General features: G+C 40.3%; 1 protein-coding gene across 1 annotated transcript in view; it reads right to left on the reverse strand.

Annotated features, from left to right (window-relative positions):
* Window positions 1-512: 512 nt before the first annotated feature.
* Window positions 513-27,792, reverse strand: part of CHOp24 (transmembrane p24 trafficking protein CHOp24) — a 34,259-nt gene continuing 6,979 nt past the window's right edge. Inside the window, exons 2-3 of the mRNA XM_071668791.1 lie at window positions 19,953-20,204; window positions 513-1,509 (exon numbers count right to left, since the gene is read on the reverse strand). Of these exons, the coding sequence (XP_071524892.1) occupies window positions 1,271-1,509; window positions 19,953-20,204 (491 nt within the window). The 3' untranslated portion in view covers window positions 513-1,270. The remainder of the gene's footprint in view (window positions 1,510-19,952; window positions 20,205-27,792) is intronic.

Genomic DNA, 27,792 nt, shown 5'->3' on the forward strand with positions numbered 1-27,792 from the left:
TACTTCAAAGTGGTCTGGGAAAGTTGAAAAAATGCAAGTTTGGGAGTTTACAAGAAGAGAATGTGACAGTGCAACCAAAGAGGTGGGTGTGAGAGGAAGACCACCTGTTACATTGGGAAACAGAGTGGAAGAGTCCTGGAGGGAGAAAAATAGTGGAAGAATGAGTGGAATGGTGAATGTAAGGGAGACATCTAAAGACAGGGATAAGTGGAGACTCTTCTGCTTTGGCCACCCTCTTGATGGGAGTTCCCAGAGGGAGAGGACATCAGAGATATAGTTAGATAGATAGAGAGAGAGACAGATTTAGGAACTTCAAATGATCTCAAACAACGCTGGAGAATCTTAAATTAACACAAACTCTAATGTGCTTTTCACACTGTCCCAAAGATGCAACTGTCATTTTCTGACTCTCATGACTTGTTACTTCATGCAATTTAAGTCCATAGAAACATAAGTAAGTCCATCCGAGCAAGAATGTTTCCAGTTTTTAAGGACATGTACACAATGACAGATATAACATATAAACTTTATTCACTTTAAATGAACTGCACACACAAAATTTACATCCATGCCACAGCTTAAAAAATACATACAAAACACAACAATTCCCCTTTAGATCTTGAAAGAGATCATAGCAAACATTTTTGAAATAAATTATATGCTTCCTGATAATGAATTTAATGAAATGATGATAGTTTAAATAAAAACAGTTTAAGTCAGCAGAGGAGTAATCTCCCTAATCTTCATTTCCTTTGCTAATAATCCATAACATACAAAAGTACATAAATACCTATCACATACAACTCTGAAATCTACATTTAATATTGGAAAGCAAAGGATGGTATTAGTGGCCAGTATTAAAAGATTCCTTAAAAGGATAATTTACAACTGGCATTAAAAGTACTCAGTTTTCAAAAAATCATACAAAGCTGTAATAGCTTTTTTATAATCTTGTGATTTAGAAAAACATATAGTTAAAGGATAACAAGTATATCAATAAGATTGTTAATATCCCCATCTTAGCAGCATTCACCTTGAACCTATTACACTATAACAGGTGTATAAACCCCAATGTATGCCCATTAATAATATAGTTTTGATAAATGTAGAAATACTAAATCAGTGATGCATTTTTTACAAGTGAACTACTTCAAATTAAAGAAAAAAGTAAGTCGAGTATATTTGCTACAGTTGTACAACAGTATTTTGTTCAGTTGCAATTTCTACCGAATGAAGATGGATAGCCTACTTTTTATGATGGAGCTGAGATCTAAACTACCCTTCGAACCTCAAAGAATTGTTTGAGGTAGTAAACCTGGCCAACTGTCATGGCCACAAGCACTAAGGCCTCAAACACAGACCACATGACCACTCGTGAATTAGTATTGTCATTAATAGAACGGTGGATACGTTCTCGGACTTCCATGTAATCTTGTTCATGTTTCACTCCTGACAGAGCAGCTGATAATTCACGAATCATATCTTCCATTTTGTTGCCACCTGCCTCTCCTTGGAAGAAAAAAAAAATCATTAGTATTGTACCAACATCATGATATTTATTAAGATACATGTTTGCAACAATAGTGGGCCCCCATACATTGATAGCTTGTAGAGAGATGTTTCACATAAGTAACATCAGAAAAATTAGAGTAAAAGTTCTTAAGAGTGATGTAAAGGGCTTGCAACAACAAGAGTTCTGAAAAATATGCTTTAGTTTTACCTTATGATTAATATTACTCTCCATTAAAAATGAGATATCTATACCGATGCTGTCATGTTTTTCTGTCAAAATGCCTTTTATAAGGATACTACATCAAAATAATATTACCTTCCTAATACACAAGCAATGGCAAATCATGAGGAATTAAATTCCATCTCATGACGATGATCTTTATTGGTGCAGTATAATGATATGACAACTAACTTGAAAACATCTAAATATAAACTGTGACAGCATACATCAAAAAACATAAACATAACTGACCGAAATGGATACACTTACTATGGAAGGCATGGCAAACTGTAAGTGATCATGGGAATCATGCCATGACACTAAAACTAAAAATATATGTGCACCAACTGGGATATGGATATAAATCTTTTAGCTGTGGCTATGCAACACAACTCAACTATTCTGCTCTGTCATCATTATAAGACACATTATGAATTAGAAATCTTTAACAGACCTATTCTAATAATCATCGTATCATCAAAGGAAAAAATGAACAAACTAACCAAGGTTTCTTGGCCATAATAAATTTCATAATGATGCTGATAAAAAAAAATATGAGATTCCTATCCTTTGCAAAATTGTTTGGATGCGTTTCCCAGCCACTGATGCACACCTCTTAAAAAACTAGTGTTCATCCTTCTACTATGCCGTACATATCAAAGCATGGTACCTAATATTCTTATTCTTTAATAATGAAATAATTTACAATTGCATTTTACAATTTCTAGTGTCATCATGTACTTCACAATAACAGCAAAGCAAAATAATTTCATTCATACCCTCTTCAAGTATCATGTAATCCACCTACCTCCTCTCCTACCACCAACTCCCAAACTTTTACTTTCAAACTCACCCATGGGACTAGTTAATTATTTAGTATTCTTTTCCTTTAATAATAAAACTATCCTAAGGTTTGGTAAAGTTCTAGATTAGGAGCACCATAGAAATAGCTACTGGTAATGCTTATATAAATACTTTCCATAATTTGGAAATACATTAATATATGTTTCTAGGAGGTGGCAGGTAAGTGTATCACAAGTTCTCTTGATTTGTAAATGTGCTTCCCTTATCTTTACTGCATCCCACATTTTTCCAAATCAGCATAATCCCCCCCCCCCATTATCTAACTAAGTTTATCTGACACATTCTCTTGATTTATACAAATATTTCCCTTCTGGTGCCCCACATTTTCCCAGATCAGCAAAGCCCTCCCTATTATGAGTTAAATTAGATTTTCACAGGTTCTTCAGATTTCTAGACATGTTTTCCTTACTTTTACAGTAATTAATATTTTCACAGATCAACACAGCCATCCTAATACTCAGTTGGGTACGGTGTTTGTGGCTTCTGATGATTTCTAGAGGTGTTTCCCTTAATTTATCCCAAAGCTTTCTTATAATAAATTAACTGCATAATTAATTCCCAACTACCTTCCTGAAATGTGTCAAATCTTTGGCAAAATCTCAAAATAGCAAATGGTCCTGTTTTACTATTCCTTTATAAGGTCAAAACTATAAAGTTTCTGTATCTGCGATTAATAATTCTTAAAACCATTACCTGATAAATGGGGTTGGGGTGTGGAAAGAAATATCAAGATAACATACTTAAGGTTGATGCCTGAAGATTGATGTAGACATCAAGTGTAACAAATTTCTTAATTCTTAAGCTCACAATAAATGACTGAATTGTAAAGGGCATGAAACAAAATGTTTTTAACACTGATAGACAGAGAGTGGTGGGAGGAGGAAGAAAATCTCATGAATACAAATTATTTCTGGTACCAAAATGACATTCTAACTCCCCACTGAAAAAAACTTACTCTGATACTGAGAAAACATCTATCTATCTACCTATGTCTCTCATACCTGTTCCCTTTGGGAAAGCCCTCAAAGGGGTGGCCATGGCAAAAGAGACTCTATAACTGTTGAACTTACATACTGCTTCTTAACGTTGAGTGTCTCACCCTTAACAGGCCACTGGCACAGGGCAATGCCAGCTCGGTGTTTTCAGAGGCTCCAACCTAATGAGTCTGGCTATTGTTCCTGCCTAATGTTCTAATCTACTACTTCTACCTAATGCTCCTAAATACTTCTACTGCTAGCTATTACTTCTACCATTTTGCCAAAAGTTAGGACTGCCACATAGTGCTCACTGCCAGAAAAGCTGGGGTTACAAAGTTGTGTAAGTTAAGTGATGTCAAGTGCTACATATGACAAGGAGAGAGATTTTATATCAGTAGAAAGAATGAGAGCAGTCCATGTGTGGGTGAGGAATAGAAATCAGCTACCTGCATTAAAGGAGTGCAACTTGACAACCACTGAAATGGTGGCTCACAATGGTGCCTTCACTAATCCTTCTAATACCCAGATGGGTAATAACAGTAATACACCAATTACTACTACCTACCTAATCAACTATTCCATCTTACGATGTCAATTTTTATAAGCATTTAACTTCTGACCAAGAAATCATAACATACAGGTGACTGTAACCCTGTAACCCTGGGTTAAAGATAAGCATATGTTATGATACTGTTATAATTAGCGTAATGAACACGGGTCAGTCCGGCAAAAAGAGCATACTGACTGCCATCTTTAAAGCTGTAAGACAAACCTAAGAGTTATCAGTGCAATGAATGTAGTCATCCACACTATAGTCAGTTTACCAAAGTATGAAGAATAATGGAATAAAGCAGTATAGATATTCTGTTTGAGCTTCATTTCACTCAGAACCAGAACTTCCAGGTTTCTTTCCTCAAACATACTAGCTATTTCTTCTTTCTTCTCATCTTGGTTACATCCACACACATTCAGACATTCCAATCTGAGCCTTCGAGGATGATGATCACTCCCCGCTTGACTCCTTCTTCCGTTTCCCTTTAAAGAAATTCAATTACAAGGACGGGGGTTTCCAGCTCCCCTCTCCCATCCCCTTTAGTCACCTTCTACGGCACACAGGGAATACATGGGAAGTATTCTTTCTCCCCTATCTCTAGGGATAAAGGAGAGGAGTGGTTTGGGAAAGTCTTGGGAGTAAAGTCAGGGGTTGGTGAGAGGACAAGTGCTAAGGAAGGAGTAGCACTACTCCTGAAGCAGGAGTTGTGGGAGTATGTGAGTGAAAGAAACTAAATTTTAGATTGATTGGGTAAAACTGAAATAGGATGGAGAGAGATTGGTGTTTAGTGGTGCCTATGCACCTGGTCATGAGAAGAAAGATCATGAGAGGCAAGTGTCTTGGGAGCAGCTTAGTGAGTGTGTTAGCAGCTTTGATGCATGAGACTGGGTTACAGCAAAGGGTGATTTAAGTGCAAAGATGAGTAATGTGGCAGTTGAGGGTAAAAGTGGTGTACATGAGGTGTTTTCAGTGTTGTAATAAAATGATGAAGAGCTTGTGGATTTGTGTGCTGAAAAAAGACTCGTGACTGGGAGTACCTGGTTTAAAGAGAGAGATATACATAAGTATATATACGTACGTAAGAGGGATGGTCAAAGGGCATTACTGGATTACATGTTAATCCAGTAAGTGTATATGTCTGTGTGTGTATATATATGTGTACATTGAGATGTATAGGTATGTATATTTGCGTGTGTGGACGTGTATGTATATACATGTGTATGTGGGCGGGTTGGGCCATTCTTTCGTCTGTTTCCTTGCACTACCTCGCTAACGCGGGAGACAGTGACAAAGCAAAATAAAAAATATTAATTGACAGGCATGTAAAACAGTCAATATTGGTTGTTAATGTGCTGAAAGGGACAGCTAGAGGGGTGTCTAATCACTATCTTGTGGAGGTGAAAGTGAAGATTTGTAAAGGTTTTCAGAAAAGAAGAGAGAATGTTGGGTGAAGAGAGTGGTGCGAGTAAGTGAGCTTGGAAAGGAGACATATGTAAGGAAGTATCAGGGGTGACTGAGAGTGCAAAATGGCAAAAGGCGAGAGCAAATGACATGAGGGGGACAGGTGAAGAGAGAGATGTGTTTAGGGAGGAATAGATGGCTTGCACAAAAGATGCATTTGGCATGAGAGAGGTGGGGGTGGGCAGATCAGAAAGGGTAGTGAGTGGTGGGATGAAGAAGTAAGGTTGTTAGCGAAAGAGAAACGAGAGGCACTTGGATGATACTTGCAGGGAAGGAGAGCAAATGACTGGGAGATGTATAAAAAGTGGCATGAGGTCAAGAGGGAGGTGCAAGAGTTGAAAAAGAGGGAAGATGAGAGTTGGGGTGAGAGAGCATCATTAAATTTTAAGAAGAAAAAGATGTTTTGGAGGGAGGTAAATAACCTGCATAAGACAAGAGAAGAGATGGGAACATCGGTGAACGGGGCAAGTGGGGAGGTAATACAGGTAGTGATGAAGTGAGGAGATACAGTGAGTATTTGGAAAGTTTGCTGAATGTTTGATTCTGGAGCAGCAGATATAGGGTGTTTTGGTCAAGGTGGTGTATGAAGTGAGAGGGTTAGGGAAAATAGTTTTATAAAGAGAGAAGAGGTAGTGAAAGCTTTGTGGATGATGAAATCCATTAAGGCAGTGTGTTTGGATGGTACTGCAGTGGAACTTATTAAAAAAGGGGTTGACTGTGCTGTTGATTGGTTGGTAAAGATATTCAATGTATGTATGGATAATGGTGAAGTGCCTGATGATTGGCGGATGCATGCATAGTGCCTATGTACAAAGGCAAAGGGGATAAAGGTGAGTGTTTAAACTACAGAGGAATAAGTTTGTTGAGTATTCCTGGGAAATTATATGGGAGGGTACTGATTGACAGGGTGAAAACATGTACAGAGCATCAGACTGGGGAAGAGAAGTGTGCTTTCAGAAGTGGTAAAGGATGTGTGGATCAGGCGTCTGCTTTGAAGAGAGTATGCGAGAAATACTTAGAAAAACACATGGATATGTATGCAGAGTCTATGGATCTGAAGAAGGCATATGATAGGGGTGATTGAGATGCTTTGTGGAAGGTTTTAAGAGAATATGGTGTGGATGGTAAATTGCTAGAAGCAGTGAAAAGTTTTTACCAAGGATGTAAGGCATGTGTACGAGTAGGAAGAGAGGAGAGTGACTGGTTCCCATCGAATGTCAGTCTGTGGCAGGGGTGTGTGATGTCCCCATGGTTGTTTAATTTGCTTATGCATTGGGTGGTTAGGGAGGTTAATGCATGAGTTTTGGAGAGAGGTGCGAGTGCAGTCTGTTGGGGATGAGAGGGCTAGGGAAGTGAGTCAGTTGTTGTTCGCCAATGACGCAGCTCTAGAGGCTGACCCATGAGAGAAACTGCAGAAGTTGGTGACTGAGTTTTGAAAAGTGTGTAAAAGGAGAAAGTTGAAAGTAAATGTGAATAAGAGCAAGGATATTAGGTTCAGTAGGGTTGAGGGACAAGTTAATTGGGATGTAAGTTTAAATGCAGAAAAATTGGAGGAAGTGAAGTGTTTAAGATACCTGGGAGTGGACTTAGCAGCGGAGAGAACCATGGAAGCAGGAGTCACAGGGTGGGGGAGGGCGAAGGTTTAGAGAGCGATGAAGATTGTGTGGAAGGAGAGAACGTTATCTTGGAGAGCAAAAATGAGCATGTTTGAAGGAATAGTAGTTATAGTTATATGGTTGAGAGGCATGGGCTACAGATAGGGTTGTACAGAGGATGGTGGATGTGTTGAAAATGAAACGTCTGAGGACAATATGTGGTGTGAGGTGGTTTGATCAAGTAAGTAATGAAAAGGTAAGAGAGATGTGTGGAAACAAAAAAGTGTGGTTGAGAGAGTAGAAGAGGGTGTGTTGAAATGGTGTGGACATAAAGAGAGAATGAGTGAGGAAAGATTGACTAGGAGGATATATGCATCAGAGGTGGAGGGAACAAGGAGAAGCAGGAGACCATATTAAAGGTGGAAGGATGGAGTAAAAAGGATTTTGAGCAATCGGTGCCTGAACATACATGAGGGTGAGAAGCATGCAAGGAATAGAGTGAATTGGAATGATGTGAAGCATCTGGGGTAAACCTTGGAAAGGTCTGTGGGGCCTGGATGTGGATAGGAAGTTGAGGTTTTGGTGAAATACACATGACAGCTAGAGACTGAGTGTGAATGAATGTGGCCTTCTTTTGTGTTTTCCTGGCGCTACCTTGCTGAAGCATGGGATAGCGATGCTGTTTTCCTGCTGGGCAGGGTATCAACAGGAATGGATAAAGGCAAGCAAGTATGAATATGTACATGTGTATGTATGTATATGTCTGTGTATGTATATGTATGTATATGTTGATATGTATACATGTGAATATGGGCATTTATGTATATATACATGTATATGAAGGGAAGGAACCCGGATGCTTTGGCTCTGAGTGAAATGAAACTCATGGGTAAAGGGGAAGAGTGGTTTGGGAATGTCTTGGGAGTAAAGTCAGGGGTTAGTGAGAGGACAAGAGCAAGGGAAGGAGTAGCACTACTCCTGAAAGAGGAGTGGTGGGAGTATGTGATAGAGTGAAAGAAAGTAAACTCTAGATTGATATGGGTAAAACTGAAAGTTGATGGAGAGAGATGGGTGATTATTGGTGCATATTCACCTGGGCATGAGAAGAAAGATCATGAGAGGCAAGTGTTTTGGGAGCAGCTGAGTGAGTGTGTTAGTAGTTTTGATGAACGAGACCAGGTTATAGTGATGGGTGATTTGAATGCAAAGGTGAGTAATGTGGCAGTTGAGGGAATAATTGGTGTACATGGGGTGTTCAGTGTTACAAATGGAAATGGTAAAGAGCTTGTAGATATATGTGCTGAAAAAGGACTGATGATTGGGAATACCTGGTTTAAAAAGAGAGATGTACATAAGTATACGTATGTAAGTAGGAGAAATGGCCAGAGAGCGTTATTGGATTACGTGTTAATTGATAGGCGCATGAAAGAGAGACTTTTGGATGTTAATGTGCTGAGAGGTGCAACTGGAGGGATGTCTGATCATTAACTCATGGAGGCGAAGGTGAAGATTTGTAGAGGTTTTCAGAAAAGAAGAGAGAATGTTGGGGTGAAAAGAGTGATGAGGGTAAGTGAGCTTGGGAAGGAGACTTGTGTGAGGAAGTACCAGGAGAGACTGAGTACATGTACGAATGGAAAAAGGTGAGAACAATGGAAGTAAGGGGAGTGGGGGAGGAATGGGATGTATTTAGGGAAGCAGTGATGGTTTGCGCAAAAGATGCTTATGGCATAAGAAGCGTGGGAGAAGGGCAGATTAGAAAGGGTAGTGAGTGGTGGGATGAAGAAGTAAGATTATTAGTGATAGAGAAGAGAGAGGCATTTGGACGATTTTTGCAGGGAAATAATGCAAATGAGTGGGAGATGTATAAAAGAAAGAGGCAGGAGGTCAAGAGAAAGGTGCAAGAGGTGAAAAAGAGGGCAAATGAGAGTTGGGGTGAGAGAGTATCATTAAATTTTAGGGAGAATAAAAAGATGTTTTGGAAGGAGGTAAATAAAGTGCGTACGACGAGGGAGCAAATGGGAACTTCAGTGAAGGGGACTAATGGGGAGGTGATAACAAGTAGTGGTGATGTGAGAAGGAGATGGAGCGAGTCTTTTGAAGATTTGTTAAATGTGTTTGATGATAGAGTGGCAGATATAGGGTACTTTGGTCGAGGTGGTGTGCAAAGTGAGAGGGTTAGGGAAAATGATTTGGTAAACAGAGAAGAGGTAGTAAAAGCTTTGCGGATAATGAAAGCCGGCAAGGCAGCGGGTTTGGATGGTACTGCAATGGAATTTAAGGGGGGTGACTGTATTGTTGACTGGTTGGTAAGGTTATTTAATGTATGTATGATTCATGGTGAGGTGCCTGAGGATTGGCGTAATGCTTGCATAGTGCCATTGTACAAAGGTAAAGGGGATAAAAGTGAGTGCTGAAATTACAGAGGTATAAGTTTGTTGAGTATTCCTGGTAAATTATATGGGAGGGTATTGATTGAGAGGGTGAAGGCATGTACAGAGCATCAGATTGGGGAAGAGCAGTGTGGTTTCAGAAGAGGCAGAGGATGTGTGGATCAGGTGTTTGCTTTGAAGAATGTATGTGAGAAATACTTAGAAAAGCAAATGGATTTGTATGTAGCATTTATGGATCTGGAGAAGCCATATGATAGAGTTGATAGAGATGCTCTGTGGAAGGTATTAAGAATATATGGTGTGGGAGGCAAGATGTTAGAAGCAGTGAAAAGTTTTTATCGAAGATGTAAAGCATGTGTACGTGTAGGAAGAAAGGAAAGTGATTGGTTCTCAGTGAATGTAGGTTTGCGGCAGGGGTGTGTGATGTCTCCATGGTTGTTTAATTTGTTTATCGATGGAGTTGTTAGGGAGGTGAATGCAAGAGTTTTGGAAAGAGGGGCAAGTATGCAGTCTGTTGTGGATGAGAGAGCTTGGAAGTGAGTCAGTTGTTGTTCACTGATGATACAGCGCTGGTGGCTGATTCGTGTGAGAAACTGCAGAAGCTGGTGACTGAGTTGGGTAAAGTGTTTGAAAGAAGAGCAAGGTTATTAGGTACAGTAGGGTTGAGGGTCAAGTCAATTGGGAGGTAAGTTTGAATGGAGAAAAACTGGAGGAAGTGAAGTGTTTTCGATATCTGGGAGCGGATTTGGCAGCGGATGGAACCATGGAAGCGGAAGTGAATGAGAGGGTGGGGGAGGGGGTGAAAATTCTGGGAGAGTTGAAGAATGTGTGGAAGTCGAGAGCATTATCTTGGAAAGCAAAAATGAGTATGTTTGAAGGAATAGTGGTTCCAACAATGTTATATGGTTGCGAGGCGTGGGCTATAGATAGAGTTGTGCGGAGGAGGGTGGATGTGCTGGAAATGACATGTTTAAGGACAATAAGTGGTGTGAGGTGGTTTGATCGAGTAAGTAATAATAGGGTAAGAGAGATATGTGGTAATAAAAAGTGTGGTTGAGAGAGCAGAAGAGGGTGTTTTGAAATGGTTTGGTCACATGGAGAGAATGAGTGAGGAAAGATTGACCAAGATGATATATGTGTCAGAGGTGGAGGGAACAAGGAGAAGTGGGAGACCAAATTGGAGGTGGAAAGATGGAGTGAAAAAGATTTTGAGTGATCAGGGCCTGAACATGCAGGAGGGTGAAAGGCGTGCAAGGAAGAGAGTGAATTGGAACGATGTGGTATACCAGGGTTGACGTGCTGTCAATGGATTGAACCAGGGCATGTGAAACGTCTGGGGTAAACCATGGAAAGTTCTGTGGGGCCTGGATGTGGAAAGGGAGCTGTGGTTTCGGTGCATTATTACATGACAGCTAGAGACAGAGTGTGAACGAATGTGGCCTTTGTTGTCTTTTCCTAGGGCTACCTCGCACACATGAGGGGGGAGGGGGTTGTTATTTCATGTGTGGCAAGGTGGCGTTGGGAATGAATAAAGGCAGGCAGTATGAATTATGTACATGTGTATATATGTATATGTCTGTGTGTGTATATAGGTATACGTTGAGATGTATAGGTATGTATATTTCCGTGTGTGGACGTGTATGTATATACATATGTATGTGGGTGGGTTGGGCCATTCTTTCGTCTGTTTCCTTGCGCTACCTCACTAATGCGGGAGACAGCTACAAAGCAAAATAATAATAAAAAACATGTATATGAAAGGATGGGCCATTCTTTGTCTGTTTCCTGGCACTACCTCGCTGATGCAGGAAACAGTGATTATGTATAATAAATAAAAACAAATAGATATTCTGTTTAGGTATATGCCCCTTCATCTATATCCTTCATCATACCACAAAGAAACTGGCATGAATATCTAAGTGGTCTATACTAAGAAAGAAATGGCTTTTAATTTGAAAGAATGCTCCCAAACAGCTGATCAATTCACTGTGTGGAATTATAATTGATTCCACAGTGCAGAATTATAAGATTTTATGGTGTGGAATTATAATTAATGAATATCATCTAATCCTATTCAACATTTGGATGATATACAATGAAAAACAAAATAAAATCAAACAGCAACAGACCATTGGGTCCTTTCTAGGCTGTTTGTGATTATGGAAGATTCGAGAAACTTACAGATGAGTGTGGCAAAAGCTAGAAGGCATACACATAATTCAAAGAAAATAATTTGCCAATTGTCATTGTGACTAAGAAGGTACAAATAATGATAGCCATGGACTTGGAGTGAAGTATTTATCAAGTCTATTCTTAAAAGTATCTTTAGTACTGCTTTCAACTATGCTAACTGGCAAGTCGTTACATATGTTGAAAGTCCTGTTGAAGAAAAAGCACTTCACCTAATCTGAGGTAAAAAGTAAACCCACAAGTCTGTATCCATTACTACGAGTAAAATCAGTAAATCAAGCATTATGTAACGTGACAGATCAAGATTAACAAAGGCATTGATCATTTTGAATACTTATATTCAATCATCTCTCAACCTTCTTTCTAAATCAATAGATTCTTGAATAGATTCAAGTCATTTCATCTACTCTCGTAAGATTCGTTGCCTGGTCCGGTATCAACTTTGCAGCTCGACGCTGTACTCTCCCACTTTTTGTCTTTTTTTTCTTAGGTAAGATGACCAAAGCTGAACACAGTATTCAAGATGTGAATGATCCATTGAACTGTAAAGAGTAAGGACAATTTCCCTGGGCTTAAATTCAAAGGCCTACATATGTATCCAAGAATTTTATTCACTCTTTGCACTGTTTCTCTGCACTGCTTACTTAGTCTTAGGTCACCAGGGATTATTACACCTTAGTCTTCTTCCTTATTTACCTTTTGCAGTTCTAAAGAATCCATACTGAAGCTTGCCTTTCTTTTTTACTATCAACACATAACTCTTCACTTATTAGTATCTAAATTCATTTACCCCCTATGCGTCTAGTCCATTAGTTTGTTCATGTCAGTTTGAAGCTGCAAACATTGAAGATCATCTGTAGATTTACTTTCCAGCTTTGTATCATCAGCAAAATCTCATATCTTGCAATGCAGCCCATTACAGTTTTCATTAATATGTATGAAAAAAAGAGTGATCGCTGTGGTACTCCACCTGTTACATCTAATCATTCTGAGACTGGGCCATCAATCACAACTCTCTGTGTATGGCCAGTCAACCAATTTCCTATCCACTGAAGTACAATGCCATCAATACCATGTGACTTAACTTTTGCGAGTAAAGTTTGGTGTGGAATCGTATCGTAAGCATTTTGAAACTTGATAGATAACATCAACTGTGTATTTTTGTCATACATGCTGATTAGGTCATAAAAGAAATGAAGCAAATTTGTTAGACATGAGTGAATTGTTTACTAAAAAGTGGTCCTATCAGTGATTTACAGTTTTATCTTGAATGATAGTTTCAATAAGTTTTCCAACTACAGACATTGGCCAATTCAACAACAATTTTCCTTTTTTGAATGACAGTGTTACACTGGCAAACATCCATTCATGTGGAATTTTCACAAAGTAAGTGACCTACTGAAATGAGCAGTCAAGGGCTTAACTGCCTCAATTATCACCTCTTTCATTGATCTCATATACAACATACCAGGACCTACCACTTCATTAATTATAAATTTTCATATCACTGAAAGTATACCACCAGCTTTTATATCAATTTGTTGAAGAATTTTACCCTCTTTTACCAATAAAACTGGTTTCGGGAAATGGGTTGTGTTTTTGATCGTAAATACAGATGCAAAGAAGTCATTCAACATTTCTGACGTGGCTTCCTTGTCTTGAATCAAATCACTATTTTCCATAATTAATGGAACTAATGACTGGGTTATCTCTAGGACAGGGGAAAAAGAATTCTAACCTGAGTTCCCTACATGTCGTAGAAGGCAACTCAAGGGGGAGGGAGCGGTGAGATGGTTAACCCTAACTTCTTGTGTTTCACTTTCAAAAAGAGTTAATAGAAGGAGCCATGCAGGGAGTGCTCATCCTCCTCAGAGGCTGAGGATGGGGTATCTAAATGTGTGTGGATGTAAATTTGCTGAAAAGGGCAGCTGGAGGGATATCTGATCTCTATCTTTTGGACTGTATTGTTGACTGGTTGGTAAGGTTATTTAATGTATGTATGACTCATGGTGAGGTGCCTGAGGATTGGCGGAATGCGTGCATAGTGCCATTGTACAAAGGCAAAGGGGAAAAGAGTGAGTGCTCAAATTACAGAGGTATAAGTTTGTTGAGTATTCCTGGTAAATTATATGGGAGGGTATTGATTGAGAGGGTGAAGGCATGTACAGAGCATCAGATTGGGGAAGAGCAGTGTGGTTTCAGAAGTGGTAGAGGATGTGTGGATCAGGTGTTTGCTTTGAAGAATGTATGTGAGAAATACTTAGAAAAGCAAATGGATTTGTATGTAGCATTTATGGATCTGGAGAAGGCATATGATAGAGTTGATAGAGATGCTCTGTGGAAGGTATTAAGAATATATGGTGTGGGAGGCAAGTTGTTAGAAGCAGTGAAAAGTTTTTATCGAGGATGTAAGGCATGTGTACGTGTAGGAAGAGAGGAAAGTGATTGGTTCTCAGTGAATGTAGGTTTGCGGCAGGGGTGTGTGATGTCTCCATGGTTGTTTAATTTGTTTATGGATGGGGTTGTTAGGGAGGTAAATGCAAGAGTCTTGGAAAGAGGGGCAAGTATGAAGTCTGTTGGGGATGAGAGAGCTTGGGAAGTGAGTCAGTTGTTGTTCGCTGATGATACAGCGCTGGTGGCGGATTCATGTGAGAAACTGCAGAAGCTGGTGACGGAGTTTGGTAAAGTGTGTGGAAGAAGAAAGTTAAGAGTAAATGTGAATAAGAGCAAGGTTATTAGGTACAGTAGGGTTGAGGGTCAAGTCAATTGGGAGGTGAGTTTGAATGGTGAAAAACTGGAGGAAGTGAAGTGTTTTAGATATCTGGGAGTGGATCTGTCAGCGGATGGAACCATGGAAGCGGAAGTGGATCATAGGGTGGGGGAGGGGGCGAAAATTTTGGGAGCCTTGAAAAATGTGTGGATGTCGAGAACATTATCCCGGAAAGCAAAAATGGGTATGTTTGAAGGAATAGTAGTTCCAACAATGTTGTATGGTTGCGAGGCGTGGGCTATGGATAGAGTTGTGCGCAGGAGGATGGATGTGCTGGAAATGAGATGTTTGAGGACAATGTGTGGTGTGAGGTGGTTTGATCGAGTAAGTAACGTAAGGGTAAGAGAGATGTGTGGAAATAAAAAGAGCGTGGTTGAGAGAGCAGAAGAGGGTGTTTTGAAATGGTTTGGGCACATGGAGAGAATGAGTGAGGAAAGATTGACCAAGAGGATATATGTGTCGGAGGTGGTGGGAACGAGGAGAAGAGGGAGACCAAATTGGAGGTGGAAAGATGGAGTGAAAAGGATTTTGTGTGATCGGGGCCTGAACATGCAGGAGGGTGAAAGGAGGGCAAGGAATAGAGTGAATTGGAGCGATGTGGTATACAGGGGTTGACGTGCTGTCAGTGGATTGAATCAAGGCATGTGAAGCGTCCGGGGTAAACCATGGAAAGCTGTGTAGGTATGTATATTTCCGTGTGTGGACGTGTGTATGTACATGTGTATGGGGGGGGGTTGGGCCATTTCTTTCGTCTGTTTCCTTGCGCTACCTCGCAAACGCGGGAGACAGCGACAAAGTATAAAAAAAAAAAAAAAAAAAAAAAAAATCTTTTGGAGACGAGGGTGAAGATTTGTAGAGGTTAGCAAAAAAGGAAATAATGTCGGAGAGAAGAAAGTGATGAGAATAAGTGAGCTTGGAAAAGAGATTTGTGTGAAGCAAATTATCTCCCATCCTACTCATATTCTTGACAGCTGTGACCACTCTTCAAATATTCTAGATCTGTTTTTCACCTCTAGTCCATCCTGTTGTATATACACATTCTTGCCCCTAATTGGGTCATCTGATTTCACTCTCATGAATGTATCTATTTCAATGACACCTCTCCCTCCAGCTGCCCTTTCTAAGTATAGATACTGGCACCTCAACAAAGGTGACTGGAAAAACTTATGGAACTTCTTTTCTGATTCTTCCTGGGTTGATTACTGTCTCCAATGTGATGCCTCTGTCTCTGCCAAACACATAGCAGATTTTATTCATTCAGGAATGGAAGCATCTATTCCCCCTTCCTCCAAGATGACCTCTTAAGCCAATCCATGGTTCAACTGTTCCTGTTCTGAGGCCATTCTGGTAAAAGATTAAGCATATTAAGCTTGAAAAAACTCTCCTTCCTCTGGCTCCCAATCAGCTTTTATCACTGCCCATAATCAATGCAAGCACATTATCCATCAGGCAAAGCATTTTTCTATTAAAAGGAAGTGCAGTAACCTCTCCTTGTCATCCAGTGATAGGCCTTCCTGGTCTTTAGCTACAGGAATCTCTAGCAACTTCTGCTGCTCTACCTTTCCTTCACTTTTCCATTCTGACGGTATTATAGCTGACTCTCCCACAGACAAAGCAATTCTCATTGGTAACATTTCTTCCCTAACTCCACCTTGGGTGACTCTAACATCCATTCATCCCCTGGTTTCCTCTTGCTAATCCTATGCCCCTCCCCGTAATCTTTTTTGGACTGTCCAAAAAGCACATCTCTCTTTCTGGACACAAGCAGTGATTTCGTACCCAATGGCATCCATCGGTGTGTACTGAAAGAGTGTGCCTCTGAACTTGCACCTGTGCTTGCTTGTCTGTTCCATTTCAATTTAAAGAACAAAACTTTTCCTTCTCCTTGGATGCATGCACTGATACATCACATCCCTAAGAAGGGTGACCATTCTCACCCTTCTGCCATCCTACTGCTTTGACATCTACTGTTTCCAAAGCTTCTGAATCCCTCCTTAACTCCCATATCCTCAAACACCTCAAAAATAACAGTTCTCTCCCTGATCATCAGCATGGCCTCCATAAGGAGAGATCCACAGGTGATATTCTTTCCTATCTTACTAATGTCTGGTCATCATCCCTGAAAGATTTTGGGGAGACATGTAGTTGCCCTTGACATATCCAGAGCTTTTGAAAGGGGGTGGCACTGAGGTCTCATCTCTCAGCTCCCTTCCCTCACTATGCTCTTTCATATCTAGCTTCCTCTCCGGCTGATCTATCTCTGTGGTTGTTGATGGATCAGCATGCTCCCATTTCTCCATCAACAGTGGTGTCTCCCAAGGTTTTGTCCTGTCCCATACACTTTTTCTCCTTTTTTTCAACATTTCCTCTTCTCCATAAATAATCAAATGCACTCATAAGCTAATGACTCAACACCACATTCATCCACATTCTTCAATTTTGCCCTGTCTTCTCTCACTCGATCTGTATCTACTCTTGACACAGCTTTCTCAATAAAATCAGACAGGATATCTCGGCGGGGTAGATGAAATCCAGTTCAGTTTAATGCTTCCTCGACCCAGTTTCTACCCATCTGTCTATCGAAAACTCCTCACAACTCTTGTCTCTCCTTTAATGGTTCTGCAATTCCACCTCTTCTCTCAATGAACTTACTTGGTATTGTCGTAACATCCACTCTTTCTTGGAAACCCGACATAACAGGAATAGCTAAGTCTGTAAGAAATTGGGTATCCTGTTTAAAGTCAAAACTTCTTTTCTTCTGAACAGCTGCTCTGTTTACACATGGAGTACTTGGGTGTGTGAGCATCTGTAAACTTTAGGGAGAATAAGATATTTTGGCAGGAGGTAAATAAAGTGCAAAAGACAAGAGAACAAATGAGAACATCAGTGAAAGGCGCAAAGAAAAAGTGTTAACAGGAAGTGATGAAGTGAGGAGATTGTGTGAGTATTCTGAAGGATTGTTAATTGTGTTGATGACAGAGTAGCAGATATAAGGTGTTTTGGACGGGGTGGTATGTGAAGTGAGAGTCATGGAGAGTGGTTTCATGAAGAAAGCAGTGGTGGTAAAAGCTTTGCACAAGATGAAATATGGCAAGGTTGCCAGCGTGGATGGTATTGCAGGAGAATTTATCAAGAAAGAAGGTGACTGTAATGTTTATTGGTTTGTAAGGATTTTCAATGTGTGTGTATGCATACATGGATGGATCATAGTGAGGTGCCTGAGGATTGGCAGAATACATGTATAGTGCCACTGTACAAAGGCAAGGGGATAAAGGCATAAATATGTTGAGTACACCTGGTAAGTTGCATTAGAGGGTATTGATTGAGAGGATGAAGGCATGTATAGAGCATCAGATTGGAGAGGACCAGTTTCACAAGTGGTAGAGGATGTGTGGATCAGGTGTTTGCTTTAAAGATTGAGCGTGAGAAATACTCTCAAAAATAGATGGATTTTAATGCGGCATTTATAAATCTGGAGAAGGTATACAACAGGGTTGATAGAGATGCTTTGTGGAAGGTCTCAAGAATATATGGTGTAGCACCATTGCCATTCAATTTGTTTATGGATGGGGTGATAAGGGAGGTAATTACAGGAGTCTTGGAGAAAGAGGCAAGTATGCAGTCAAGAGGGATGAGAGGGTCTGGGAAATAAGTCAGTTGTTGTTTGCTGATGATACAGCACTGGTAGCAGATTCAAGTGAGGAACTACAGAAATTAGTGACTGTATTTGGATGAGTAAAAGAAAGGAGAAAGTTGAGAGTGAATGTGAATAAAAGCAAGGTTATTAGGTTGAGCAAAGCTGAGGGGCAGGTTAGTTGGGGCGTGAGTTTGAATGAGAAAAACTGGAGGAAGTGAAAAGTTTTAGATATCTAGGAGTGAACATGGCAGTGAATGGAACCACATAAGTGGAAGTCAGTCAAAGATGGTGAAGGTAATGTGAGCACTGAAGAATGTGTGGAAAAAGAGAACATTATCAGTGAGGGCAAAAATAGGTATGTCTGAAGGAATGGTAGTCCCAACAACATCATATGGATGTAAGGCATGGGCTATAGATAAGACAGTGCGGAGGAGGGTGGTTTGATTAACTAAGTATGATCAATAAGTAATGAAAGGGTAGGAGATATGTGTGGTAATAATGAGTGTGTGGTTGAGAGAGCAGAATAGGTGGTGCTGAAATGGTCTGGACAAATGAGGAGAGAATGAGTGAGGAAAGGGTGAGAAATAGAATATATGTGTCGAAGTAAGGGAAAAAGAACAGGGAGACCAAATCAAAGATAGAGGGATGGAGTGAAAAAGATATTGGGCAATAGAGGCCTGAACATATAGGAGTGTGAAAGGCATACACAGGATAGTTTATTGGAACAGTATGGTATACTGGGGTCCACATGCTGTCAATGGATTGAACCAGAGTAAGTGAAGCATACAGGATAAAACATGGAAAGGTCTGTGAGGTTTGGTTGTGATACGGATCTGTGGTTTTGGTACATTACACATAACAGCTAGCAAATGGATGTAAGTAGATGTGGCCTCTCTTCTGTTCCATGGCACTACCTCACTAAAGCTGGAAATGGCAATCAAGTATGAAAAAAAAACAGGACTGGGTAATGACTCTCTAGCTTCTAATATAAGTGTAAAACTCCTTTGGGTTTCTTTTGCTTTTTTCAGAAATATACACTTTATATTGACATTTGCTTTATTATATAAAACACTTGATTTCTCTACCCAAATTTATATGACTTACTCTTATCATGTTGGTTATTGGAATCCTGGGTTTCTTATGATATAATTTCTTAGACAAAGGGTACTTTTTTATTTCACCATTCCACCACCTAGGCTTCATTTTAGAAATGTACTATCCACTACGAATTGGCACGTATGATCCCTCCAATGCTTTAAGGGCTTTACTTAAGGTTTTCCAAGCTATGTTCATGTAATCGTCATTGACCATATCCCAGGTTTGCCTGCCAAGAGCAATGCAAAGATCATGAAAATTTGCATTTTTAGAATCAGGTACTTTTAACGACTGTCAAGTTGACCAACATCAAATGTAGTGTTGAAAGCGCCTAAAAAGTAATTTGTCAATGATCACATGTACCAAACTTTTCTCGAACTTCAACATCATTAACAAGATCCTCATCTGCAGTTAAAACTGAATATATTCTCATTGTGAGTAGGTTTCTCATCTAATTGGATGAGGGCACTATCAAGAAAATCTAGGTAAAGTCCTCACCCAGAGCTACTGGAAAGTGATCCTCCCACTTTGATAACAGTATGTTAAAACCTTATATGAGAGAATATCATTCATTAAAATTTTTTGCTAACTGATAATAAAACCTTTTTTCTACCTCTGGTATCTGTGTGAGGGACTATAAATTAGTCCTACTGTTATCTCCTTACGTAGTTTATCTTTAATATCTCACCTTCCTCAGTATTTGCAGCACCGTGATCAGATTTGGATTCTTCACCAAGCTCCATAGAGAACATAACAATCTTGGGGGTCATGGTAGACATTTTGTTTGAGAAGCAGTAAGTGTAAACGCCATCCATGCTGGCAGGAAATGTGTATCGGCCATTGGATTCACGTTCACCTTCATGAATGGTCTTTCCATCAGGGCTGTAAATCTTGATATCTATGTCAAGAAAGCCACCTTCAGCTACTTCAAAAGCTAACCCTGCAAAAGACAAGTAGGTAAGTCTTGTGTTTTCATGAATAAACAAATGTATAAATAAATGAGAAGTCAAAAATGGGTTAAAGCGTGGAAGAACAATAAAAGAATTTGAATGGAAAATTACATTATCATGTATTAAGGATTCTGGTACACATGTAGCTAAATGAGTGACCATTAAACGTATAAAGGAACAAGCCCTACTCTAGGAGGAATATCTCAACTCAACAGGGACTTTAGATACAATGTCTATTACCTCTTCTTTCTTAGGTACTTCAAGGATAATCCAAATCCTCTTGGGTGGAAAAAGCTATCCCTCTACTAAGCACCTCTCATAAAATCAGGAAATCCATACTCTTCTGTGAATATCAGAGAAATAATATCTACTTTTTTTCACCTTTCTCACCAGAGAGGGGGGGGGGGGGGGCATCAAGAACAGACAATTGGGACTTCAAAAAAATCCTTGCTTGGCTCTTTGGTTCTCTCTAGGCCTAATCTTCAGAAGTTACTATAAGAGAAATATTTTCATTTCCCCCTCCTCCTAACTCTTGTCACATTCTATATCATGCAAAAGATGATTAGAACTTGGCTATGGATGATATATGATGGTTTCAGTATGACAGACGAGTTCAAATGAAGCTGCTGCTTATTTGTTCCTGATGCTACTTTGCTAAAGTTGGAGAAACAAGTCCTTCTTTAAAACCTGTTCTCCATTTCCTGTCAGGAATAGGTGACAGTATCTTGGAAAAGCAATACTCCTTCCAAATATTCCTTCTTTTGGAAAGTAATGATACAAAAAAGGATTTCCAGCATTACTTCAAACCCTCTTAGTTACCTGTTAAAAAACACAGGATATTTATGAATAGTGTTATATCTCCCCTATCCTCAGGATTAAATACATACAGTACACAATAAAACATACTACTACCCTGGGAGCTACAAATGGTTAAAGAACAGAAGCATCTGGATAAAAGAATGAGCCTCAGTTACATCATCTAATTTTTCTTCAACAATGAGCACCAACCTTTTTCTCTTTTCTCATCAGCTATTGAGGAACTTACTTTAGAAATGTCATGGTCTTGTCCATCACTGTAAAGAGGAGGAACCAAGTTTCCAAGACAAAATCCAAAGGCAAGAGTGAATGCAACTTATACACCAATTTGATTAGCAGAAACTGGATCAAAATAAACATTATTACTATATCTCACAACAGGTTTGTTGTCTTCAGCTGTCAGAAAGTTAACAAATTGATGGCTGATGTTCCCTTTAAAGTATGGGATGCCTCTGGCAGTTGACTACAAACATGCTATATATGGTCTGGATCATATATAAAATCTTGGCACAGTAAACAGCATATCTGTGAGTTAGGAAACAATTCCTGACATATATGAATGACCTTACACAGGTAACACCTGACACAAGGATAACCTGAGAGAGGTCAATCACAATTTGTCATGTCAAGGTATAATAGGGGGTGGGTCAAGTGGACCATAGTGCCAATCTCACTTCACACAAATTACAAGCTTACATGACCCTATTCAATGTTTCCTACAGCTCTGTATACATAATCACAATTGTTTCTATTTGCTCACTCTGTAACCAGTTCCCTTAAGATGTGCCAATACACAAAAGTGCTTAAGATTTTCATGTTTCCCTTTCCTAGTGGTGTTTCTAGAACCATTCAAGAGATCATGGATCTATTATGATATTCTGTGTCACACACACACACTTGATCGCCTTCTATGATACAAGGAGGCCTAATTGTGGATAGGGAGCTGTGGTTTTGGTGCATTACACATGACAGCTAGAGACTGCATGTGAACTAATGTGGCCTTTTTTCTGTTTTGCTGGCGCTACCTCACTGAAGCAGAGGGTAGCGATTGCATTTTCCTGTGGAGCAAGGCAGCGCCAGGAATGGATGAAAGCCAGTAAGTATGAATAATCTATTCATATTTTATTATACTTTGACGCTGTCTCCCGCGTTAGTGAGGTAGTACAAGGAAACAGACAAAAGAATGGCCCAACCTACCCACATGCATATGTACATACGTACATGCATTTTTTTTATCTTTTTTTTATTATACTTTGTTGCTGTCTCCCGCGTTTGTGAGGTAGCACAAGGAACAGACGAAAGAACAGCCTAACCCACCCGCATACACATGTATTTAGATACACGTCAACACACGCACATATACATACCTATACATTTTAACGTATACATATACATACATACATACATACATATACAAATTCACACAATTCATACTTTCTGCCTTTATTCATCCCTATTGCTACCCCTCCCACACATGAAATAGCATCCTCCCTCCCTCCCTCCACGAGGTAGTGCTTGGAAAGGACAAAAGGCCACATTCATTCACACTCAGTCTCTAGCTGTCATGTGTAATGCACTGAAACCACAGCTCCCTTTCCACATCCAGGCCCCATAAATTTTTCATGGTTTAATCCAGACGCTTCACATGCCCTGGTTCAATCGATTGACAGCACATCGAGCCTGGTATACCACATCGTTATAATCCACTCTATTCCTTCCTCACCTTTCACCCTCCAGTACGTTTAGGACCTGATCGCTCAAAATCTTTTTCACTCCATCCTTCCACCTCCAATTTGGTCTCCCATTTCTCGTTCCCTCCACCTGTGACACATATATCCTCTTTGTCAATCTTTCCTCACTCATTCTCTCCATGTGACCAAACCATTTCAAAATACCCTCTTCTGCTCTCTCAACCACACTCTTTTTATTACCACACATCTCTCTTACCCTTTCATTACTTACTCGATCAAACCACCTCACACCACATATTGTCCTCAAGCACCTCATTTCCAACACATCCAACCCTTCTCCGCACAACTCTATCTAATGCCCACGCCTTGCAACCATATAACATTGTTGGAATCACTATTCCTTCAAACATACCCATTTTTGCTTTCTGAGAGAATGTTCTCGCCTTCCACACATTTTTCAATGCTCCCAGAACATTCACCCCCTCCCCCACCCTGTGACTCGTTTCCACTTCAATGGTTCCATCCGCTGCCAAATCCACTCACAGAAATCTAAAACACTTCACTCCCTCCAGTTTTTCTCCATTCAAACTTACCTCCCAATTGACTTGTCCCTCAACCCTACTGTATCTAATAACCTTGATCTTGTTCACATTCACTCTCAGTTTTCTTCTTTCACAATCTTTACCAAACTCAGTCACCAGTTTCTGCAGTTTCTCACACGAATCAGCCACCAGCACTGTATCATCAGCGAACAACAACTGACTCACTTCCCAAGCTCTCTCGTCCACAACAGACTGCATACTTGCCCCTCTCTCCAAAACTCTTGCATTCACCTCCCTAACAGCCCCATCCATAAACAAATTAAACAACCATGGAGACATCACGCACCCCTGCCACAAACCGACATTCACTGAGAACCAATTACTTTCCTCTCTTCCTACTCGTACACATGCCTTACATACTCAATAAAAACTTTTCACTCTTTCTAACAACCTGCTTCCCACACCATATATTCTTAATACCTTCCACAGAGCATCTCTATCAACTCTATCATATGCCTTCTCCAGATCCATAAATGCTACATACAAATCCATTTGCTTTTCCAAGTATTTCTCATATACATTCTTCAAAGCACATCCTCTACCATTTCTGAAACCACACTGCTCTTCCCCAATCTGATGCTCTGTACATGCCTTCACCCTCTCAATCAATACCCTCCCATATAATTTACCAGGAATACCCAACAAACTTTTACTACCTCTTCTCTCTTTACCAAATCATTCTTCCTAACTCTCTCACTTTGCACACCATCTCAACCAAAACACCCTATATCTGCCACTATATCATCTAACACATTCAACAAACCTTCAAAATACTCACTCCATCTCCTCATATCACCACTACTTATCATCACCTCCACATTAGCCCCCTTCACCGATGGTCCCATTTGTTCTCTTGTCTTATGCATTTTATTTACCTCCTTCCAAAACATCTTTTTATTCTCCCTAAAATTTAATGATACTCTCTTACCCCAACTCTCATTTGCCCTCTTTTTCACCTCTTCCACCTTTCTCTTGACCTCCTGCCTCTTTCTTTTATACATCTCCCAGTCATTTGCACTATAACCCTGCAAAATTCGTCCAAATGCCTCTCTCTTTTCTTTGACTAATAATCTTACTTCTTCATGCCACCACTCACTACCCTTTCTAATCTACCCACCTCCCACGCTTCTCAAGCCACAAGCATCTTTTGCGACAGCCATCACTGCTTTCCTAAATACATCCCATTCCTCCCACCACTCCCCTTTCCCCTTGTGTCCCGCGTTAGCAAGGTAGCATTAAGAACAGAGGAATGTGCCTTTGAGGGAAATCCTCACTTGACCCCCTTCTCTGTTCCTTCTTTTGGAAAATCAAAAACTAGTTGGTTGGATTTCCAGCCTCCCACTCTCTTCCTTTAGCCGCATTCTACAATACGCAGGGAATAGGTGGGATGTATTCTTTCTCCCCTATCCCCAGGGATATACATATATGTGTATATATATATATATATTCTCCCTAAAATTTAATGATACTCTCTCACCCAAACTCTCATTTGCCCTTTTTTTCACCTCTTGCACCTTTCTCTTGACCTCCTGTCTCTTTCTTTTATACATCTCCCACTCAATTGCATTTTTTCCCTGCAAAACCCACCTCCCACTCTTCTCATGCCACAAGCATCTTTAGCGCAATCCATCACTGATTCCCTAAATACATCCCATTCCTCCCCCACTCCCCTTACTTCCATTGTTCTCACCTTTTTCCATTCTGTACTCAGTCTCTCCTGGTACTTCCTCACACAGGTCTCCTTCCCAAGCTCACTTACTCTCACCACCCTCTTCACCCCAACATTCACTCTTCTTTTCTGAAAACCCATACAAATCTTCACCTTAGCCTCCACAAGATAATGATCAGACATCCCTCCAGTTGCACCTCTCAGCACATTAACATCCAAAAGTCTCTCTTTCGCACGCCTGTCAATTAACACGTAATCCAACAACGCTCTCTGGCCATCTCTCCTACTTACATAAGTATACTTATGTATATCTCGCTTTTTAAACCAGGTATTCCCAATCATCAGTCCTTTTTCAGCACATAAATCTACAAGCTCTTCACCATTTCCATTTACAACACTGAACACCCCATGTATACCAATTATTCCCTCAACTGCCACATTACTCACCTTTGCATTCAAATCACCCATCACTATAACCCGGTCTCGTGCATCAAAACCACTAACACACTCATTCAGCTGCTCCCAAAACACTTGCCTCTCATGATCTTTCTTCTCATGCCCAGGTGCATATGCACCAATAATCACCCACCTCTCTCCATCAACTTTCAGTTTTATCCATATTAATCGAGAATTTACTTTCTTACATTCTATCACATACTCCCACAACTCCTGTTTCAGGAGTATTGCTACTCCTTCCCTTGCTCTTGTCCTCTCACTAACCCCTGACTTTACTCCCCAGACATTCCCAAACCACTCTTCCCCTTTACCCTTGAGCTTCGTTTCACTCAGAGCCAAAACATCCAGGTTCCTTTCCTCAAACATACTACCTATCTCTCCTTTTTTCACATCTTGGTTACATCCACACACATTTAGGCACCCCACTCTGAGCCTTCGAGGAGGATGAGCACTCCCCGCGTGACTCCTTCTTCTGTTTCCCATTTTAGAAAGTTGATACAAGGAGGGGAGGATTTCTGGACGGCGGGACTCAAGTGTGATGTTGGGATTTAAATAACTTTGTTAAGTGCTGGCACCTGATGTGGATTGTCTGCACGAAATATGTTGTGCCACATTTATAGAAAAATTACATGTTAGATATAATTGTATGAACTGCTGGGGTACGGTTTCACCTTCATGCTATCATTGAGTGGGAGAAGTATAAAAGAAAGAGACAGGAGGTCAAGAGAAAGGTGCAAGAGGTGAAAAAAAGGGCAAATGAGAGTTGGGGTGAGAGACTATCAGTAAATTTTAGGGAGAATAAAAAGATGTTCTGGAAGGAGGTAAATAGGGTGCGTAAGACAAGGGAGCAAATGGGAACTTCAGTGAAGGGCGTAAATGGGGAGGTGATAACAAGTAGCGATGATGTGAGAAGGAGATGGAATGAGTATTTTGAAGGTTTGTTGAATGTGTCTGATGACAGAGTGGCAGATATAGGGTGTTTTGGTCGAGGTGGTGTGCAAAGTGAGAGGGTTAGGGAAATTGATTTGGTAAACAGAGAAGAGGTAGTAAAAGCTTTGCGGAAGATGAAAGCCGGCAAGGCAGCAGGTTTGGATGGTATTGCAGTGGAATTTATTAAAAAAGGGGGTGACTGTATTGTTGACTGGTTGGTAAGGTTATTTAATGTATGTATGACTCATGGTGAGGTGCCTGAGGATTGGCGGAATGCGTGCATAGTGCCATTGTACAAAGGCAAAGGGGATAAGAGTGAGTGCTCAAATTACAGAGGTATAAGTTTGTTGAGTATTCCTGGTAAATTATATGGGAGGGTATTGATTGAGAGGGTGAAGGCATATACAGAGCATCAGATTGGGGAAGAGCAGTGCGGTTTCAGAAGTGGTAGAGGATGTGTGGATCAGGTGTTTGCTTTGAAGAATGTATGTGAGAAATACTTAGAAAAGCAAATGGATTTGTATGTAGCATTTATGGATCTGGAGAAGGCATATGATAGAGTTGATAGAGATGCTCTGTGGAAGGTATTAAGAATATATGGTGTTGGAGGCAAGTTGTTAGAAGCAGTGAAAAGTTTTTATCGAGGATGTAAGGCATGTGTACGTGTAGGAAGAGAGGAAAGTGATTGGTTCTCAGTGAATGTAGGTTTGCGGCAGGGGTGTGTGATGTCTCCATGGTTGTTTAATTTGTTTATGGATGGGGTTGTAAGGGAGGTAAATGCAAGAGTCCTGGAAAGAGGGGCAAGTATGAAGTCTCTTGGGGATGAGAGAGCTTGGGAAGTGAGTCAGTTGTTGTTCGCTGATGATACAGCGCTGGTGGCTGATTCATGTGAGAAACTGCAGAAGCTGGTGACTGAGTTTGGTAAAGTGTGTGGAAGAAGAAAGTTGAGAGTAAATGTGAATAAGAGCAAGGTTATTAGGTACAGTAGGGGTGAGGGTCAAGTCAATTGGGAGGTGAGTTTGAATGGAGAAAAACTGGAGGAAGTGAAGTGTTTTAGATATCTGGGAGTGGATCTGTCAGCGGATGGAACCATGGAAGCGGAAGTGGATCATAGGGTGGGGGAGGGGGCGAAAATTTTGGGAGCCTTGAAAAATGTGTGGAAGTCGAGAACATTATCTCGGAAAGCAAAAATGGGTATGTTTGAGGGAATAGTGGTTCCAACAATGTTGTATGGTTGCGAGGCGTGGGCTATGGATAGAGATGTGCGCAGGAGGATGGATGTGCTGGAAATGAGATGTTTGAGGACAATGTGTGGTGTGAGGTGGTTTGATCGAGTAAGTAACGTAAGGGTAAGAGAGATGTGTGGAAATAAAAAGAGCGTGGTTGAGAGAGCAGAAGAGGGTGTTTTGAAATG

Source organism: Panulirus ornatus, chromosome 13 (genome assembly GCF_036320965.1).
Source record: "Panulirus ornatus isolate Po-2019 chromosome 13, ASM3632096v1, whole genome shotgun sequence".
In the NCBI taxonomy this organism is placed as follows: Eukaryota; Metazoa; Arthropoda; class Malacostraca; order Decapoda; family Palinuridae; genus Panulirus; species Panulirus ornatus.